General features: G+C 33.1%; 3 protein-coding genes across 3 annotated transcripts; 2 read left to right on the forward strand and 1 right to left on the reverse strand.

Moving 5' to 3' along the window:
• The first annotated feature begins 2,694 nt into the window (after positions 1-2,694).
• On the forward strand, positions 2,695-4,194 carry LOC140433786 (uncharacterized). Its single transcript, XM_072521761.1, has one exon. It carries the CDS (start codon positions 2,695-2,697, stop codon positions 4,192-4,194), a length of 1,500 nt encoding a protein of 499 aa, XP_072377862.1.
• An 82-nt stretch (positions 4,195-4,276) lies between these two features.
• LOC140433787 (uncharacterized) lies at positions 4,277-5,806 on the forward strand. Its single transcript, XM_072521762.1, has one exon. It carries the CDS (start codon positions 4,277-4,279, stop codon positions 5,804-5,806), a length of 1,530 nt encoding a protein of 509 aa, XP_072377863.1.
• Positions 5,807-8,221: 2,415 nt separating this feature from the next.
• Positions 8,222-9,466, reverse strand: LOC140433788 (uncharacterized). Its single transcript, XM_072521763.1, has one exon. The coding sequence runs from the start codon at positions 9,464-9,466 to the stop codon at positions 8,222-8,224; it is 1,245 nt and encodes a 414-aa protein (XP_072377864.1).
• Positions 9,467-22,374: the final 12,908 nt, after the last annotated feature.

A 22,374-nucleotide genomic window follows, 5' to 3' on the forward strand; every position in this document is an offset into this window, starting at 1 on the left:
AAATACTGTTAATTTTTAAATAAACCAACACATGAAATAATTTTTGTTTTGACTTATAGTTTAAAGCAAATTTTAAATACAATATTTGTATTACATTACAAAGTACTATCTATAAATCCATTTTGCTTGTTATTAAATATGAAATAATAATCGTAGATTACTTACTTTTTGACATAATTTTAAATAATCCAGATATTTCACAAACACCCACAAACAGACACACACACACACACACCATTTTTTTACGAAAACAAACAGAAAAACACCAATTTTATTCAAATATATCAACAAACCAGCCGCCATTTTTATTACTAAAGCAGTCATGAACAGTAAACGAATAACGAACGTTTACTTATTATTTGAACACTTTTCAGTCGCTTAGCTCCACCTATAAATTAAAACCATAACCTCTCCTTCACGTTTGAATGTAATCTTGGAGAGTTTCATTATTAAAATTAAAGATGGCGCCAGCAGTACCCTACCGTACTTCATGAATTATTTCAAATAAAATAGGCCAGGATTTTGACGAAATTTTTTAATTTGTCATAATTTTTAAAAATAAATGGTTTTAGATAAAAATTAAATGTTTTCGAACTTGGAAATTAAAAGAAATGTTATTGGGATCTTATTTATATTATAGTTAAAGTCCGAAAATTGGATTTTTTAGTGTTTTTTAACATTTTATATCAAATATCTCTGGATCCTTAGAAGATAAAAGGCCCAAATTTTTACAGTATTAGTAGGTAGATAATATCAAGTTCCTGGTAAGGTTTTTTTTTTGAAAAATACGAAAAAAAAAACAAGTAAAACAAAGTTTTTTGGATTTTTTGCAAGTATTTTAAAAAATCTCTACGGAACTAAACAATACATTTCAAAATAAAAAACTGCTTTGGGTTCAGAGATAAGGGACATTTTGTTAACATTTTCATTAAATAAAACTTAAAGAATTAAAACAACACTTTTTTAAAAATTTATATATTTGTATAACCAAGTATAGTACCTATTTAATTGTATAGTCTATGCATTACACAGAAGACAGTGGTTTATAAACACCACGGAATATAGTTTTGTTTCACACACAGCACAATGATGTCCAGATATTTCATTATATCTCCCACTAACATGGCGGCTCACATGGGCAGATGGGACTTCGCTTGGTAGTCCTTGCAATACACTAAAAAAACAAGATATGCATAGTGGAGCATTGTCCAAAATGTAATAGTGTTCTGTAACGCATATAGGGTAACTTTGTTGATTAATTAAAAACCATCTATTATCAATATTACTAATATTAACAATTTTTTCGTCAATTTCGGAATTATCTACTTCTAAAAATTCACTGTCAATTATTTCGTCAAGATCAATTGTTGATGCCTCACTACTTAAATCGTCTTGTTCCATGATTTCTCTGTCTGCTATGGTAAAAGTTGAACTGACCGAATAAGTGTCTTATTTTATTTTATAAAGCCGAAGGAGCACCTCTCCTATATCTATTATAAGTGGGGAACGTGTGTTTTTAACCTATCCCCATACACAAAGGGTTAGCATACAACTGTTGTTTACCTGTCAAACATCTGCTTCCTGATTTACATTCACCTATCACTAAATTGCAGGTGTAATTTACATACAGTTGCCACCACATTATAATTTACATACATACTGGTCTCATTTTTTATAGAGAAAGGTGGAAAGCAGAACATCTGTTAAACAACTGCTACCTATTTTATATTTAACTGTTTTTAATTTGTGAATGCAATCTGCATATATCTGCCCTTACAATATAATTTGCAAATATACGGGTGACATAGTCGCAGCTTTTTTCATTCATTTGTGTTATTTATATAAAGAAAGGAGGAAAGCAAAACATTTGTACACCCACATAGATGCTATAGCGCAGGAGTAGGGGTAAAAAAGGGTATTTAAGCTTGGGTGAATCATTCTAGATGTTTAAACATATAAGATGAATCAGTGTACGTGCGGTAAAACTTTTTCGCGGTCTTATAACCTTCGTAGACATATGACTGTATGTAATAAGAGTCACTCGCGTGTGTTTGTCTGTAACAAGTGTGGAAAGACTTTCACACGAGGTTCTAATTTACAACGTCATGAAGTTAGTTCGTGTTACGCCGCTTGCCCGATTCCGAGAAAGAGACTAAGACCAATAGTTGTTGAAGTGCTTGAGAATGGTGTTACTAAACTAACACATGCATTTAAAAATAGAATAGCATCATACCGATTTATGAGTAAAACCGATTTATGAGTAAATCTAACAAAATTTCCTATTCCGGCTTCATGAATGAGGTTAAACCAAAAGTAATAAAAATTCTTAGTGACTATCTTCTTCAACACACGGCTCTTAAAGTTAACTGTGAACTATTTGCGATGTTTTACAAACCCGAGAATGAGATGTCAGATATTAAGTCAATGAATACATCTAATAAAATCTTCACTTTGAGTAGTCACATATCCGACATGTATGATGACTTTGCTGAAGCGATAATGACACAAGCATCAGAGTTCCAGGAGAAAGATTCCAACTGGGCACTTCAGTAAATTCTATTCCTAGATGTCGACATTAACAAATTCAGTACTGTTTCTGCATCAGCATATATTAATCTTCCATCGCAGATTAAAAGAAAAGGTGCAATTTTAAATATTCAAAACAAAGATAGCATGTGTTTTGCTTATTGTGTGATGGCTGCTATATTTCCTGCTAATGGTGATCCAACAAAACCAGAGTCATATCCTCCTTGTGACACACTTCTAAATTTTGATGGTATCGGGTTCCCGGTTAAGTTAAAGGACATTAACAAGTTTGAGATTTTAAACAATATATCAGTTAAAGTTTACGGTCTTCAATCATATTTTAAAGAAAACAAGATGCAATATGAAGTTGTAGGACCACTTCACTATACTCAACAACGTAAACTTACACATGTTAATCTTTTAATAATAAGTGACAATAATCAAAGCCATTATTGTCTCATAACAGACTTGTATCGCTTAGTAAAAACTCAAAAGACAAAATATGACGGAAAACAATATTTCTGTGATGGGTGTCTTCAAACTTTTTCAACCCTTGAAAAGCTGAAAAATCACCAAGAAAATGATTGTTTACACATCTCTACAATACTCCCAACCAGTGAATTGAGAGTTAACAAGTGTGGTGAAACTCTTCCATCCAATATTCTAAAATTTATCAATATTGAAAAGACAAGCCAACACCCGTTTGTAATTTATGCTGACTTTGAGTCGATTCTTAAGCCAATACATCATTGTGATCCATCAGATGGACAATCCTACACAATCAAAGTTGCAGAACACCAGCCTTATTCATTTTGTTTTTACCTCAAGTGTTTTTTTGATGATAGTTTATTAAGATTGGAAACATATCAGGGTGAGGATGCTGCTAAAGTGTTTGTTCAAAAGTTAGATGCTTTAGCTATTAATTTATACCAGAACCATCTAAAGCATATCAAACCAATGGTGTCTTTGACTAGTGAAGAAAACAAGAATTTTCAGAATGCCATCAAATGCTCCATTTGCCAGAAATCGTTTTCCTCGTTCGACAAAAGAGTTCAAGATCATGATCATCTTACAGGATTATACAGAGGTGCAGCACACAATTCCTGCAACTTAAATTTTAAGGTACCTAATTTTATTTCAATTCTATTTCATAATTTAATAAATTACGATTGCCACATGTTTATTAAGGAATTAACAACTAATGGGGAGTATTTATCAGCTATTGCGCAAACTAAAGAAAAGTATATTACATTTTCAAAATCTGTTTTAGTACACAAGAGTGATGATTCAAAAAAACATAATGTTTATTTAAAATTGAGGTTTGTAGATTCATTTAAATTTTTAGCAAAGTCTTTAGATAAATTAAGCCAAACATTAGAGTCTAGTCAATGCAATGAAATAAGGAAATATTTCCCAGGTGAAAAAGAGTTCGGTTTAATGCGCCCTAAAGGTGTATTTCCATATACATATATTGATAGTTATATCAAATTAGAAGAGAAACATCTACCATCTAAAGAAAAATTTTATGATAATTTAAGGGGAGAACATATAACTACAGAAGATTATAACAGAGCACAGGAGGTCTGGGATCATTTTAACTGCCAATCTATGGGGGATTATGGAATGCTGTATTTAAAATCAGATGTACTTCTACTAGCTGACATTTGAAAATTTTAGAAAGGTATGTCTCAAAGAGTACAAATTGGATCCTGCACATTATGTTACAGCCCCATCTCTAACATGGGATGCTATGTTAAAATATACCGATATCGAGCTTCAGCTTTTAATGGATGTTGATATGGTACACTTTTTCAAAAAAGGGATCAGAGGAGGCGTGGCTACCTGTACGAAACGTATGGGTATTGCAAACAACAGATTTTTAAATAATTTCGATCCAACAAAACCGGAAACATACGTAATGTATCTAGATGCCACTAATCTCTACGGCGCTGCCATGAGCCAACCTCTTCCTTGGGGAAATTTTAGATGGTTAAATAAACAAGAAATTGACCAATTTAATGTTTTTAATATTGATGATGATGGTGAAAAGGGGTATGTGTTGGAAGTAGACTTGCATTATCCACCCAATATGCATGATCAGCATAATGACTTACCATTTTGCCCCGAGTCAATAGTACCACCTAAAAGTAAATACAAAAAACTGATTCCTAATTTATACGATAAAAAAAAATATGTCATACATTATAGAAATTTAAAACAATGTATACAGTTCGGATTAAAGTTAGAAAGAGTGCACAGAATACTAGAATTCTCCCAATCACTTTGGTTAAAAAAATATATTGATCTGAATACTTTTCTCCGAAACAACGCCAAAAATGAATTTGAGCGTGATCTTTTTAAGCTTCTTGTCAATGCTATATTCGGCAAAAGCCTGGAAGGAATGGATAAAAGAAAGGATATACGTCTTGTTTCCCAATGGGAAAATAGCAAGGGAAGGGTTGGAGCAAAATCTTTAATTGCCAAACCAGAATTTAACTCATTATCAATATTCAGCGAAAATTTAGTTGCAATTCATTTAAATAAAACCAAAATTATTTACGATAAACCTTTATATATTGGTTTTTCCATTCTGGATGTATCTAAGACATTCATATATGATTTCTTCTACGGGTATATTAAAAACAAGTACCACAATAATGCTTATCTTCTGTATACAGATACTGATTCGCTTATTCTAGAAGTACAAACACCAAACTTTTATGATGATATGAACAAAATTCTACGTTACTTTGATACATCTAATTATTCGGAAAATAATAAACATGGTGTATACAAGACAACGTCTATACTTGGAAATATGAAAAATGAATTTCCAAACACCACCATTAAAGCATTCTATGGTACTGGAGCTAAAGCTTATTGTATTGGGGCTAATACAATTGTGAAAAAAGCAAAGGGTGTTTCCAGTCATGTTGTTAAAAACCAGCTACATTTAAATGATTATGTGAGAGTTATTCAAAACAAAGAAACCATCTTTAGAAAAATGTATTTTTTTAGGTCAGAAATGCACACTGTTTACACCGAATTGCGAAATAAGGTATCACTAACATCCCGTGACGATAAAAGATATGTTATTCCTGGTGGTGCCTCTACTTTGGCTTGGGGCCATTTATTAATTAATCAGCATGAAGGTAATATAGATGACCTTTTATTTTTTGCGAATGAAATGATAGATGCTCCTACATTATATGACTTAAATAATATTCCCAATGAGGAATTGTTCCAAGTTGCACCTTTTTATTATGACTCCTACTTATAAATTGTTTTTTGTTATCTGTTATCTGTAATTATATTTGAGGATTAAGCATATGTATATTTTTTTGTATTAATAAAACACTTGTATATTAACATATTTTTTTATTTAAAACTTTAATTAATTCCATTACCAGAGGAACTATTGACAAAGTTGAACATATAGCTATATAATAAAATATTGGAGATAAACCTTTTTCATCCTTAGGACTTTCATTATAAAGTTCTAACCAGCCGGAATCAGTGATTTTTTCCATTACACGGCCACGTGTCATTTAGTACACCATTACTATCAAAACACACAAAAGTTTCTCTGACATTGATTGGTTCTTGAATTAAGAGCAAATTTCCCACAATTGCTTGTAAAACAATAAAGTTTAATGATACCATCATAATAATAGCTATTTAGAATTTAACGTCTATTTATAGTAAATCTAACTTTGGACGTGGGGAGTCCCATTTATGTGGTGGGGATTCCAATAATCCATCACGATAACCTACAGAACGATGAGATAGTCCCATAGGTCTAGTCTCACTACAAAATGCACAAAATTCAAATACCAATTTCCATCCTTTAAATATTAAGTTTCTTCGAATAAGTCTAGTTCCAGACATTTTACGACAAACGAGACAAAGCTTTTGTCGTACAATATAAAAAGGAAGTCTCGAAAATGTTTCCCATTCGTCACTCCTATAGCTAAGTAGATTATCACAATATTTATATGGTATGTTCCCTTCGTTTATTATACTTGAACACATAATTAAAAGTATACAAATTAGATTTTGTGAGGGACTCTAACGAACTGGTTTATGATTTAGCTTAACAAGTTTCAACAGTGAGTCCCCGCTAGCTGATAAAGTCTTACGCACCTTGCTTGGTACACTCTAGTGTTAATATATTATTATGAGTGGGGGTAATGAGCAACACACCTGCAACCGGTGTCAATGGGGGTAGGAAGGATATAAGGAAGGACCATCGTTAATTTAAACAGTATGGACTCAAGAAGGTTTCGTGAACGGCTTAATCAGTTTAGTATACGCATTAAAAGGATAAAACGTGATATTCTATTTTACAAAAGTCAGAGATATATCAATCATATAAATAATCGTATTAACCAGTTAAAAAGTGAATACGAAGATAAACAACTTATGTTTAAACAGTTTTCAAAGCTGTGTTTGAGTGATGCGCTTGCGTAGTGGTAAAGTTTATACAACAAAACCAGAAGCAGACGTAAGACTATTTTTTCTCTCCAGATACGAAGAGCAAAAGTGGATAGACTTGGTCTTTAAGAACATTAACCGATTTACTAAAGATGGATTGTTGCCTCCGGTCTCGCATAATGGCAGAGCATCCAAAAAAACCGTTGTACAAGTTCACGACCACAGAATTGGAATATTTTAGCCTAGCCTACGTAAGAAAATTTGTAGACCCAATTGAACTTCTCCGTTCATGGTCTATACTACCCAGAAAATTTTGCCAGGATTTTGAAGTTCAAACTCGTCTCCCATGTTTCGTTCATTTCAATCGTCCTGAGTGGAGAACAGAGTTAGAAGGATTCGCCCCAGCTCAATCCAGTTGTCATTTGTGTAAACTTGCACTTCAAAATATAAATTGTAACATGTAATAGTTATTGAATAAAGTACTATTTTTTTAATAAGGTTTTTTATTAATAAAACAAAATGTAAAAAAAAAATTATTTCATTATAAAAGTATCATAAAGTTGAAATACATTACTTAAAGCACAAACACTCCCACTGTTTGAATGATATGGACATCTTGGCTCCATTTTCTGCAGAGCTGGTTGTTCATCAAACTCCAAAACTGGGGATAGACTATACTTTTTGATGTACTGTGACTTTTCTCGCCCCTTAACATAAACCGCATTAACGCCTCTTGTCAAATGTTGGATAATATTATGGAACTGGTGTACTGGTGTAAATCCATGATTCCAGTTCAATCCATGATGGTTATTCATCAACCAAACAGCTTGATTATAATATTCAGAACCCAATAATCGTATCGGATATGGTGGTTTAAAAAAAATGACTAATTTTTTGACCATCATAACTTGCAAACTCTTTCACGATAAACTTATTTTTTTCGGTAATAAAACCTTGGACATCTACTATTAAGCACATGATTACAGACTGAGTTTGTGTAGTGCATAATTTGTATTTTTAAAAGAATTTTCAGTCATGCGCATGAGAGAGTTTCGCATATAATGCCATAATTAGCACCTGACCCTTATACAGTCCTCATACGGGAAGTCTCTCATTAGATACAATTTTACAACACCTGTACCTGCTCTTTGCATACAGCTGCTCCCTATTTAAAATAAACTCCCTAATTTTCAGGTGCTCATTAATTTGCATACAGGTGCTCCCTAATTTGCATTCACCTGTTTTGTATAATATAAATATTTTACAATTGTTTCACAATTTTTGTTAGAGGGTTATATGTGAATTCTTTCTCGTGAAGTATTAGACAATAGGCTGAGATATCAGAGGTTGTTGGTTCATCTGTCTCAAATTCTATACGAAGCACAACAGATCCGGATTGAATTACTTCTTTTTGACGAGAGCAGTCAATGTGTATAAGTGGAGCAATTGTTTTAAAGTCAATTGGATTAAATATGGGTTGGTTTAAGGTCATGTGATAATAACTCTCCTGGAAATTGGCAAACATTTCATATAGTTTGGCAAACCTATTAGTCTTAAAATCTAGTTGAAGATCATTATAGGGATACCTCTCAGAATTTAAAAACACTTTAATATTCTTTAAAGTGCAATGATCAAATTTACTCATATCTTTTGTTAATTTTGATTTTCTGTTATTTTGAAAAGCAACAACAATGTGTCGTGGAGTTTCTATTTTGGTACTAGTCCGCACTGACCATGTGTGACGTGTAGAGTTATTTAGGGCTGGATATTCAATCATTTGCCAACTTCGAAATTTAATAGGTAGTTCTTGGTTTGTATGTGAAATTTTGTTTAGTCGCAACTGTTCTCGAATACTAGGAGTTACATGTGGTACCTCCCAATATAATTTAGTAATGTCAATTTTTGGACGCTCAGTCTCATCTTCGCTTACTACTGCATCAATGTCATCATTTGATCGAATTAGTATCAATTCTTGTTTCATGTTCATAATAATTTTTCTAAAATCTTCAAAGAATCCGGATAATAATCTTAAAGGTATACACACATTAAAGTTTCCATTTGAATCCACCAAAACATTGTTTTTAGAGACTTCACTATTATTTTCCATTCTACTCATTTTTGGAAACCAACCAGCATTTTCCAATAGCAAGCTTTGATTTTCGTTAAGGCTAAGATAGTTTTTAATACTTGATACTAATCCTACATCACGTACTGAGTCAATTATTACCCCATTTAATTCAAAACGTAGTTCACGAAACAAGTAAGCTATACTATTATTAATAAATTTTATTTTGGTTGGTGTTTTATTGTCATGTGTGGCTAATTTGCCCTCAATATAGAGAAAACTATTTGCTGGAAACGTCAAACTATCCAAATCTTGTACTGAAATACGGATTTCATCATTGTATCTAAATTTTCCAGGAATGTATGGTTGATAAGTGTGGAACTGATAATCTTCAATAGTGTTATCATTAAAAGGTTGACCAGTAACGTGAAGAATTTCCATTATACCAAGACTTTAAATCCTAACGATTGAAGAAAGCGACGATTAGATGGGGTTATTTGTTTAAAAGGTAATCTCCTTTTATATGATTTTGGTAGAGATGGAGTTATTTTTTTAGAAGGTAATCTCTTTATATATGTTTTTGGTTCGCGAGAAAAAACTAAAACCATTATATACGTTTTCTAAGATGTAGATTTATAGTAACCTCCTCCCCTCCAAAGTCAACAAGTTTACCTGCTTGGTTGATAATTTTTACTGTAAGGTTAGAGATTGTTTTAATACTCACTGGATAATACAAAATATTTTGGGGTACCGCAACTATTTTATACCCAGTTGGTACGGTTGGGAAGAACTGATGGATAATGTGAACTGGATTTCCGTTTAAATAGGATCCTGATGCTATGTTACAGTCAATACATAATGCGTTTGCACCCCAAATCTCCACTGGATTGTCTGAGATATGTATCTGGTTTGCTGCTAGTAGCCCTGATTTAAATCCAAATAATTTCCCAATAGAATTCGCGGGAAGAAATGAAATTTCTCTATTACTATTAATTATAACTTTGGAGGATGATAACTGTGGAGTAATTTCTATAGTCGCATCACTATCTCTCTTTTTCATGTTTTCTTTTATAAGTTTTGTAATATCATCTAATTCATAAGATCCCTTTGGTAATTTATAGGTATAAGTAACATTTCGTGTATATTCCAGAGAAAAATGTTATTGTTTTCATCGATATTTGGAATACTATTAAAACTATAAAAACTAGTTAGCCCAATTTCGTAATCGAATTCATCTTCAAGGTAAATCGGAGGATTAAAACTATAACTCAGATTTGAAGCGTTCCCAGTAAGCGTAAAGTTGAAAGACATTGTTTTAAAACGTAAACAATCAATGTTTGCTATTTATAGTAGTTGTATAGAAAATCTAGAGGGGTAGCGGGTGGCACTCCTTTACGATCCCGGTAGAGGATAGGCTACTACAGGGCTTGGCGACCCTGCCCCATGCTAGCCCCTGACATCCCTCCATCTCATTCGAGGGAGTCGGGTCCTTATACCCTTTCCTGTCTTTCCCAATTCATCCTCACCTACATCCTTGTCAACTCGCCAACCCGCTCGGCAAGCGTGGCGTTTTAATTGCCATTTTCCCTTCAATATATCCATGTATACATCGAGATTCAAAAATAAAGTACCCCAGGTGGGTAGAGTTTATAACTCAGAATCCCACTCCAGTATGGACTGCCTCACGGATTCTGGGGGAGGCAGAAGATCGAAAATACATGACAATAATAAACAAATTAATTCTCAAAAATTTAAATTTGCTACATACAACATTAGAACCATGAGAACGAACGACCATCTAGAGGAATTAGAGCAGGAACTAGGGGCTATTAAATGGGATATTGTAAGCTTATGTGAAACGAGACTTCAAGGAGAGAAAAAGACCACCCTAAAATCTGGGCACACTCTATACCAATATAATTCAGAAGAGAACCACGGTCAAGGAGGAGTGGCTTTCATGGTCAACCGAAGAATAGAACACCAGATTGTAAAATACTCAGCAGTGTCGGAAAGAGTGATATATCTTGTATTAAAACTGAATAAACGATATAGCTTACAAATAATACACTGCTATGCTCCAACTTCCACTGCGGATGACGAGTCAATAGAACAACTCTACGAAGATATAACGCGAGCTAAAGACCTAGAAAAAACACATTATGTTATCATCACCGGAGATTTTAATGCAAAAATAGGGCGGCGAATACCAGGCGACTCAGACTACATAGGAAACTTCGGTCTAGGCAACAGAAACACCAGAGGAGAGACATTAGCAAATTTCATAAGAACCGAAAAAATGTTTTGTCTGAACACGTTCTATAAAAAACAAATACAAAGAAAATGGACATGGCGTAGCCCGAACGGCCATGTTAAGAATGAAATAGATTTTATCCTTTCCAGTGATAGATCAATATGTAAAAACATCGAGGTGCTGAACAAATTTAATACTGGCAGTGACCATAGACTAGTTCGTGCCGATATACATATTAACGTAAAGAGAGAAAGACGAAAACTATTAACAACAAACCCTTTACCGACGGCAAACATCCTAGCCAATAATAAAGAGAAATACCAAGAGGAATTAGCACGGAAACTAGTAGAAAATACCTTTGAGCACAAGAATATAGATGAACTAGCTGAGAAAATAACTAAAGACATACAAACAGTCACTAAGAAACTTTGTTGCAGAATAAGAAAACAAAAAGAAGCTAAACTAAAACCCGAGACTCTAGAACAGATAGAGAAAAGAAGAAGAACGAACAGAGATAACCCGGACTATAAAGCGCTCAACAGAAGCGTTAAGAAAAATATTCGAAAAGACCTCAGAGCTTATAGAACAAACCAGATTCTTGAAACCATAGAGAACAATAAGAACATGAAAGTACTAAAAACATGTAAATCCGCTGGCAGGAATAAAATCATAAAGATAAAAGACGACCGTGGAACATTGTGCTCGCATAAGGAAGAGATCGTTAGAGAAATCCGAAAATTTTACGAGAAGCTGTATACTTCTACTATTCCGAACCCCGGTATACCAACAAAACATATCTTAAATGTGGGCTCAGAGGATCTCCCTGAAATAATAACATCAGAAATTAGAGCCGCCCTAAAACAAATGAAAAATAGGAAAACACCAGGAGAAGATAAAATTACTTCAGAGATGCTAAAAATGGGAGGCACTGCATTAGAAGAGGCAATGAGAGCATTACTGAATAAATGCCTATTGGAAGGACAAATACCAAAAGCATGGAAAAATGCGGAAGTCATTATACTCCATAAAAAAGGAGACGCCGCAAATATAGAAAACTACCGACCAATAAGCTTGTTGTCACACCTTTACAAACTACTAACCCGAATAATAACAAATAGATTGACAGCTAAGCTAGATGCATACCAACCGGTGGAGCAAGCAGGCTTTCGTAAGGGTTTTAGCACTATCGATCACTTGCAAACAATCCGGACAATTATTGAAAAAACAATAGAGTACAACATACCACTACATCTGGCATTTGTCGATTATCACAAAGCATTCGACAGTATCGAGAAATGGGCTTTCTTAACAGCATTGGACGACGCCAGAGTAGATTCAAGTTATGCTGCCCTCCTTAAGAATATATACGATGATGCTACTTTTCACGTAAAAATAGATGATGATCTGGAAACTATGAAAATAGACCTTGGCAAAGGCGTGAGACAGGGTGACACCATCTCACCCAAGTTATTTACTTTGGCATTAGAAAATGTCTTCAAAAAACTAAATTGGGTCGAAAAAGGATTAAAAATAGATATATTAACCATTTCTTAAGTAATGTATATCTTAACCATTTGCGTTTCATGCAACCTTATTTAAATAGGATTAAAAATGAATCTCGACAAAACAAAGATATTAAGCAACAGCCTAGAAAACATCACGATAGATAACATCAATGTAGAAAAGGTAGAACAATATATATATCTAGGACATGCAATTAAAAACGAAAAGGAAAATCAAACCCTAGAAATTAAAAGAAGGACACAATTATCATGGGCTGCTTTTGGGAAGTTGAGCTTCATTTTAAAAGACAGAAATATCCCAATACACTTAAAACGAAAAACCTATGACACTTGTATACTACCAGTTGCAACTTATGGATTGGAAACTATGGCAATAACAAGAAAAATGGCTGAACAATTAAGAGTAACTCAACGGGCCATGGAGAGGGCCATGTTAAATATAAGCCTCAGAGACAAAATTCCTAACACCGAAATACGTCGAAGAACTAAAGTAACCGACATCATGGAAAAAATAGCGACACTGAGATGGCAATGGGTAGCACATGTAGCAAGACAAGACACCAACAGATGGTCTCATAAAGTGACATTCTGGAGACCTCGAGAAACAAAAAGAAGCGTGGGAAGACCCAAAAAGAGATGGATAGACGATATAACAGCTGTAGCTGGAAAGCAGTGGATGAGAATTGCAAAAGATAGGGAAGCGTGGAAACAATTGGAGGAGGCCTATGTCCAACAATGGATGAATGAAGGCTGAAGAAGAAGAAGAAGAATGACCACACCTGTATGAGTTGTTTTGGATTTTATCATAATTGTAATATATTTTTACATCGCCATTACTTAAAAAATACTTTATTACGCTTTTTGGAGGGGGTAAGTCTCCATAAGAATCAAAGTAAATTACGTTAGACTTAGATTTTGCGTAAGCTACCCAGTGGGTTCCGACTCCACGATTAGAATCTAAATTTATAACACCACACTCGTTTTTATGAATTTTTTTTGGCATATTATTTCTCATATACACACCTCTAAACAAAGGAAGAGCTTTACCATGCTTTATTATATCAGTACTTGTTAAAGCATGATGAGGAAGATTTAGTTTTTTGAATAAGGCTTCAAGTATAATCCATAGCCCTTATAAGGTCTTAGATATAATCCTTTGCCTTTCTGTTCCATGGCTAGATTATGGCGTTTTTGTTCTTCAAGACTAATTCGATTAGCTTTCGCATCTCCAATGGTCTTGTAAATAGTAGTACCAAGGTCCCCAACAGCAGATAAAGCACCGATCAGTGGGAGAAGTAGGGGAAGGAATCCATCTTTCTTTGGTGTTTTAATGATCCTTTTTTTCTTATTTATTCTTTTACGAAGAGAACCACCTTTTTTGCGTCTAAGACCCATTCCCAACTTACGTTTTCCTTTCATAGCTGTTGTAACAAACCAAGCAGCTGCCTTCTGTCCAAACGGTGTCTCTTTAGATTTTACAATATCCCAAGCTTTGTTTTCTAAAATATGATCCGCCTTGTGTCTGGTTGATAAATCAGTACTTGTAGAGTATGCAATATCGTGGTGTTTACAAGCCTTGTCTAGTTTATTAATTCCCTTATCTCCCCGCTCTAATCTTTGTTGTAAACGAGTTCCTGGTCCACACTATGAATATCCTGGAAGATGGAGTTCTAATGGAAGCTTATTTATAATTTTGTTTAATAATCCACGATCTTTTCTTTTTATACGCCCTTGAATCTTTTTTTTCATGGTGTCTCACTTATATATATAGTAGTTGGTCTATATATACCCCAAAGTTTTAAAAACATTTTATTAATGAAGATTGAAAAGTAGAAACTCTCTCTTCCTATTTCTAACCATGATGAGGTTACAGAGGAACAACATGTAAAACATGGCTATCTTTTTGGTGGCAACAGAAGGTTTTTAGTTGTTGGACCAAGTGGTTGTGGCAAGACGAATGTATTATTGTCTTTAATTGAGCATCCAAGTGGTCTAAGATTTGAGAATATATATTTATATTCCAAGTCGTTGTATCAACCAAAGTATGTATATTTGCGAAACTTGGTTGAGCCAATAAAAGAAATTGGCTTTGAAGGATATAATGATCCCAATAATGTACCATCTCCTGATGATATTAAAGAAAATTCAATAGTTATTTTTGATGATATTCCATCGTGTGATCAAAAAATTGTACAAAGGTATTTTTGTTATGGGAGACATAAAAATATAGATTGCTTTTATTTATGTCAAACATACAGTGCTATTCCAAAACAATTAATTAGAGATAATTCTAATTTACTTGTAGTTTTTCAACAAGACTTTACAAATTTAAAACATATTTTTGACGATCACGTTAATATAGACATGACTTTCCAACAATTTAAAGATTTGTGCTCATTCTGTTGGAAAGACAGATATGGATTTCTTGTCATTGATAAAGACTCTCCCAAATCAATGGGTCGATATCGGTATGGGTTTGATAAGTATATAAGGCTTTGAATTAACATTCCTAGTACACAATGGATCCTAAAGTTACGCGAAAACTGCTTTTATCACGACAAGCGTTGAAGAAGAAGTATCGTAGTTTAAAACATGACATAGCTCAATCTCAGTCTGCTTTAGAAAAAAATTATAAACCTATTACACAACCACTTAATGAACTTTTACATAAACTGGAAACTGTTCCGTCTATTAAACAAGAACCACAATATTCGTTTGATAAACCAATCAAGTTGAGTACACCAAAAGACTACAAAATGCGAAAATCCAATTATCGCTTAGCATTTTCTTCTCCAAATACGAGTGTACTTCCTGGGGGATCAAAAACACCTACCAACTTTGGTGATGAATCTATTATTACAAGGGAAAGACAACCAGAAGAAACTTTTGAGTCAGAAGGACAAACTAAAACCACGGATGAGGATATTAATCGGTATTTTGAGGATACGCTTAGAGAATTTAATCAAATGATTACAAATCCAGATATAATGAATCAATTTTATGAGAATTATACATCACCTTTACCAAAGAAATATATTAAAGCTAACATTGAAGACACAAAAGGTAATTTTGACCATGATTTAGGAGTTTACCATGATTTGGAAACTGAAAAATTTTCTATTGGAAATTCCCTAATTGATTTTGATGGCGCAGATCTTATTATCAATAATATAAGATACAAGGGAACTCCAGGGCTCTACGAGCTTTTATTTAAAACGAATCCAGTATCGTTTAAAAAAACAGATGTTAATGAATATGTTGATATTTTACGTAGAACAAATGCGATATATAGAAACAATAATCCTGACTTACCTATAAAAAGTATTCCGTCAAAAATAAAGGATAAATATAATTTTATTATTAAACCAGCTTTGGAAACGAGACCACAACCATCTAGAGTTCGTTTAAGTTCACTTCCTGGAAATTTAGCGCAGGGACCTGTTACCCGAAATTTAGCTAAACATTATAAAAAAAGGGGTGGTGCACTTTTCAGAAAATATAGTGGGAAGCCATTAGAGTATAAATACTTTAATGATTTTAATGAAATAATAGATAAAGGTTATTAATCGCATCACAAGCTGCGGGAAACGACGGACACGTGAATGAAATTATATCTATAATTGAAGAACTTCGAGAAGGTGGAATAATACAATAATGCCAATAAATCGTTTCGGAACTCACTTTTTATCCGAGTCAAAAACTTGTAGTGATGACATTTCGGTACCCTTATATTTTACAGCTAATCCAGAAACTTTTTTTAGCAAATGTTTTTATCGTATAAGAGGACATGAAAATTTAAAAATTAATAAAAATTATTATATTTTGGAAAACATGGAGACCACTTTTCCATTTCCGTTTAGTTGTAAAATTGAATCCGTTTTGAAAGTACTTTATTTCGATGGATTTGTTAAAATTAATTCTAAAACGTATAAATTGAATGAATTGGTTGGGGTTCAAATAAAAAAGGGAGATACAATTCAATTCAAGTTAACTAATTTACCTTTAATAATTGTAGACTTTATTCTCCAGTGTCCTTTAGAAAAAGATATATAAACACGAAAGTGTAGATATAGGAAATTATCAAAATGCCTGTAAGTAAATTTGGTAACCATTTTTTAAAATCATGTAAAAATTTATCAAGACCGAGTAAACTATATTTTGTTTGCGACGCTTCTACATTTTACAGTAAATTCGTTTTAACACTAAGAGGAGAAAAAAAAATGAATAAAGAATACTACGTTCTTGAAAATGGTGGAACAGCTTATGTCTTCTCCGTAAATGGAAAAATAGAGAGCATACAACATTATGCATTTGACGCCCCAGTAATATTAAATTCTGTACAGTATAAATACCATGAATTAATAGGTAAAACTTTTCAGAAAGGTGATAAGATTTCATTTAAATTAGGCACTCATCCCAACGTATTGGTGCATATAACTATCCAATGTCCTTTAGAAAAAAATGTCTAAAAGTCAAGTAATTGAAGAGATACATAGACCAGCGAGAAAAAATTATAGAAGAAGACATGTAATCATAAAAGGGTTAAATGATTTGGTTCAAGCAGATTTAGCCGTAATGATTCCTTATGCCAAAGTGAATAAGGGATACCAATATATTCTTGTTGTTATAAATGCATTTAGCAAATTTGTGTGGGAAGAACCTGTTAAACGAAAAACGGGAATTGAGATAACAAAAGCAATGGAAAAAATTTTGAATCAAATGAAAACATTTCCAAAAAACCTTCAAACAGATTTGGGAACTGAATTTTACAATTCCAATTTTAACTCTCTTATGAAATCACACAATATTAACCACTATAGTACATTTTCCAATCTAAAGGCAAGTATCGCGGAAAGAGTAATAAGAACCATAAAATCAATGTTGTGGAAACAATTTAGTTTACAAGGGTCTTATAAATGGGTAACCAATCTTTCTGATATTGTAAAAAAATACAATAATACTAAACATTTAACTACAGGTTTCGCACCTAGCCAAGTCAATGAAAAAATGCAAGGAATATAACTGCCTATAATTACCTTAAAACCATTGATCCCAGGAAACATAAATTAAAAGTTGGTGATTACGTCCGAATTTCAAAACATAGGAGTTTGTTTACTAAGGGTTATTTGCCCAACTGGACAAATGAGATTTTTAGAATAAGAAAAGTTAAGCAAACCAATCCAGTAACTTATTTGTTGGAAGATTCACGAAAATAAGAAATTCAAGGTGCTTTTTACAGTGAAGAATTACAAAAAACCCGGTTTCCTGATATTTATTTAGTGGAGAAGGTGTTGAGGAGGAAAGGCAACAAGGTATATGTAAAATGGATGGGAATGAATAGTTCTCATAATTCATGGATTAACAAAAATAATGTAATAAATTAAAACAATGTAATAAATTAAAATATATTTTTTAAAAATGTTTTTTATTTTTGTTCTATATATTACAAAGTTCCTTATCAAAATTTGTCCTAATATTAGTGAAACAAATAAAAAAACTTTTTATGATTTTATTTTATTTCTATGTCTTATATCTAGTACAGGATTAATAATTTTAGCAGTTTCATCTATCCTACGTCGGAATCTCATTCTGTCACCAATCATGAATTCCCAGTATCTGGTTCTGCATGGACAATTGGCTTCAACATAGTGAATACGAACACTTTCGTTAAATTTGACCATTGAATAGTCCAGGGTATCTATAGAGTAACTCTAAAGCTATACCATAAGTCGTCTTATTTATATTCTTAATGGGCTCCATAATCTTAAGCCCGGATTCAATCGGGTTGTTGGAATCCACCCCCAGCTTTAATATTTCTAAGGAGTTGGTAAATTCTTCCTTCTTTAGGGTTTCTAAATGGTAATTAAGAAGCGGTAGTATTTTTCATATTGATGTTATTGAATTAGCACCCAACATGATCTGTGAATCACCTTTGATAATTTTTACAACTAACATGCATGGAAGCTGCATGAATTCTAGCAGAAAATCTCCATCTTTAATTGGTTGTTGGTGATTTCCCGCCATAAAATTATCGATCACATTTTTATGGGATAAAAATTTGATATAATCGGTTTGACTGAATAAGACACAATCATGTTTGTATCCACTGATAATAACACTTGGTTCAAAGTTAAATTCGTGGGCTAAACAGATGGACACATATTTGGTATTTGATGGGTTTAAGTAAAACCGACGTTCACTTAAAAATACGTTAGACATCTGCACTTTACCACTCATTGTTAAAAACTAAATAACACACACAATACAAGACTTCTTATACCCCTTTACATGTGTTCACATATCTAGGGTGGGAGGTGTACGCAAATTAGCGAGCACATGCAAAGCTGTATGCAAATTAGCAGCACCTGTGTGCAAATTATGGACAGGTGTATGCAAATTAGGGAACACATTCAAATTAGGGACAGGTGTATGCAAATTAAGGCAGGTGTATGATAATTAGGGAGTACATTCAAATTAGGGACAGTTATATGCAAATTAGGGAGCACATTCAAATTAGGGCAGGTGTATGCAAATTAGGGACAGGTGTATGCAAATTAGGGACAGCTGTATGCAAATTAGGGCAGGTGTATGCAAATTAGGGACAGCTGTATGCAGGTGCTCCGTGCTCCTCTGCTCCTACGCTATTTCCTCCCTACTTTCTCTTAATTAAAGAAAATATTTTGTGATCTACAAAAATACTTTAGTCCGGGATGCGAGGCACACTGTCGCCATTTATTACTTACAAGCTAATTTTTCGTGAGTAGTGAACTAGTGAGTGAACTAGAAGTGACTAGTGAGTGTAGTAGTGTCTGGGGGCTCGGGAGACTGAGACCTCGGAAGCCCTGAAGAAGACATCAAAGAGGATGTCGAAAGCTCGGCAAAATGGATATCGACGCGGTTCAACCCGGAAGACTGGTGAGTTTAATACTAATTTTTATAATAGTATTAATCTTAGCTCTAAGTTTAATATATATATATATATATATATATATATATATATATATATATATATATATATATATATATATATATATATATATATACATTCTGAATGTATTTTTTTATTGGTTTTAAATTGCTTTATCCATTTAGCCACAGAAGATACTAAATACTGTTTGCTACAATATTAAATATAAGTACCTACCTATGTTATATACATATGCAAACATATACAAATTAAAAAACAAAACAAAATGCAAAAAGAAAGTGGAAACATTAAATTGACCAGTAGGTATACTCCTCACAATTTATTGTAATGATAATTACATTTCCTACAAAAATTTGAAGTTTCGATTTCCGTTTTGACAATTTGACTTTTGGAGGTTTGAGAACGATTTTAGAGATTTGAGACGAATCAATAATTTTTTATTCTAATTAATAATGTCAATCCATTTTCATTACTTGTCAAAATATATTAACTGGCAAAAATAATATACTCTATAATCAATAGAATAGATCATTTAATATTTTAAAGGTAAAAATGATAAATGTATGCACTGAATACTATTTAATACAAAGAAAATATTGTAGGAATAGCATAAGATTGATTATAAAGAAATAAAGGGTTTGGAAAATTTATACAATATGCATTGTCGTTAAATGATTTATAGTGCATATCACTCTTACATATGTAGGTACTCCATAACGACACTGCTTCGATGTTTTTTGTCGTGCAGATATAATAATAATCGATTTAAAAAATATATTTGCTAATTGAGGCACTTTTTTTCTTTATTTTCGTATTTATTTTTTTCAATAAGTATACTTTCTTTAGTATGTTTTTTAGCTTAATTATGTGTTCAAAGGTAGTTTAGTTCTATTTAAATTACTAACCTACCCTAACGTGCGCACAAAAAATGTGATGAAATGGCCTAAGCGTTCATATTCGTTGCTAATACACAGTAGGCAACGCTGTGCGTATGCGTACTTGTACCAGTGTGACTGTTCCAATAGCAAAATGTAGATAATAATGTACGATCACCAAAACTATATTCCAGAATTTTTAAGGTAGTACAAGGCAGTTAAAAATTGAAAAAACGGTTTTTGCTCCTTTTTCGCCGTTTATTGATATGCATTTTTAGTTATAATCCGGTCAACTTAGACATAAAAATAGTAGTCAAATAACAAAAATTCCTGGAAAGCTAAATATTGGTGAAGAGCTGGGGTTTACCATTACAAATAAAGTTTTAAAAATCCCATCGATCGTATGTGTGCTACAAAAGTTATTCGAGGTCAAAGGTCACCAAAACCTCAAACCAAAGTTGTAGATCTTAAAATTCTCTACAAAAATATTCATTCCTAAGACTTACCATTCCTAAGATATCGCGATTCTAAGAGTCACATTATACATGATATGCACATATAAGCCACGATATATACATATCAGGTATTTAAGATAAGTATAAATACCTATTTATGTCTCTTTTATATGTATTTTATATGTATTTTACATTTATTCAAAAGATAGTCAGTCCCTAACTGAATTCCCTCTACCCACGTGGCCTTGAATACCCACGGGTTATTCTATTGTCCGTTGTTCTCTGTCATATAACTGTTTCTTTTAGTACTAAAGGTTCAGTTTAAGTGAATATAGGTAGAGATCGTGCAAGCACTCCTGACCACGGCGCAGTAGACGAAATTTGGTTTAGTCCCCACTTCCATGCGAAACGCATTGTACTATGCACTGTATAATTCCACATACAATAGAACCTTCCTGCCTTTACGTGAATTTGACTCCGCCTTCGCGCAGCTCCATGGTCAGGAGTGTTTGAACTATCTTTACTTATTACAAGTTTCTACCATTTAGGTTATTTGTGCTATTTTATAGCTCTAAAAAATGTTTCAGTTTTACTTTATTTGCAATAAACTTTTAAGCGAAGATAAAACAGTTGTGGTTGATCGTGGAATGCCAAATTTAATCGAGCGTGTCGTGAGAGGTGATTTTACTGAGTATTAAGGAACTCAAAAACCTGTTAAAATACACAGGAATTGCAGAAAAATCATACACCCGGAAAACGCTGCAAGCGATTGAAGTTTTCCGGGAATGGAAAAGACACACGTGAAAAGACAATGTGAGGAGGAACAAGCTATTACTTCAAAAATAAGTCCACCTCGTACTAGAACGCGAATAAGTGAATCAAATTTTTGTTTTAAAAAATACTGTTTATTTTGTAGCAATAAAGCCAAAGAAACAGAAAAAGAAAGCACAGCATCTTCGAAAAAAAAATGTAACGTAACTACACTAAGAATCCCTGTTGAAATTAGCTAAAGATCGTTCTGATAATGTTTCAAAGGCTGTTGTAGAACGTATTAATTTTGAGTATGATTTAGTCGCTGCTGGTAAAAAATCTTTAATCTTTACTCCGAGTTTCTATTTAAAGAAGCATTGGAGGATTCCAAGGATGGAGTCAAGGTGAATGGCGTAAATATCAACAGTATCAGATACGCCGATGATACAGTGTTAATTGCGGATTCCGACGTAGGTCTACAACGACTCATCGACAAGACCAACTCGACCTGTGAGCAATTTGGTATGAAAATAAACATTAAAAAAACCAAAGTGATGTCAATCCGAA

The sequence above is a fragment of the Diabrotica undecimpunctata genome, chromosome 2, assembly GCF_040954645.1.
Source record: "Diabrotica undecimpunctata isolate CICGRU chromosome 2, icDiaUnde3, whole genome shotgun sequence".
In the NCBI taxonomy this organism is placed as follows: domain Eukaryota; kingdom Metazoa; phylum Arthropoda; class Insecta; order Coleoptera; family Chrysomelidae; genus Diabrotica; species Diabrotica undecimpunctata.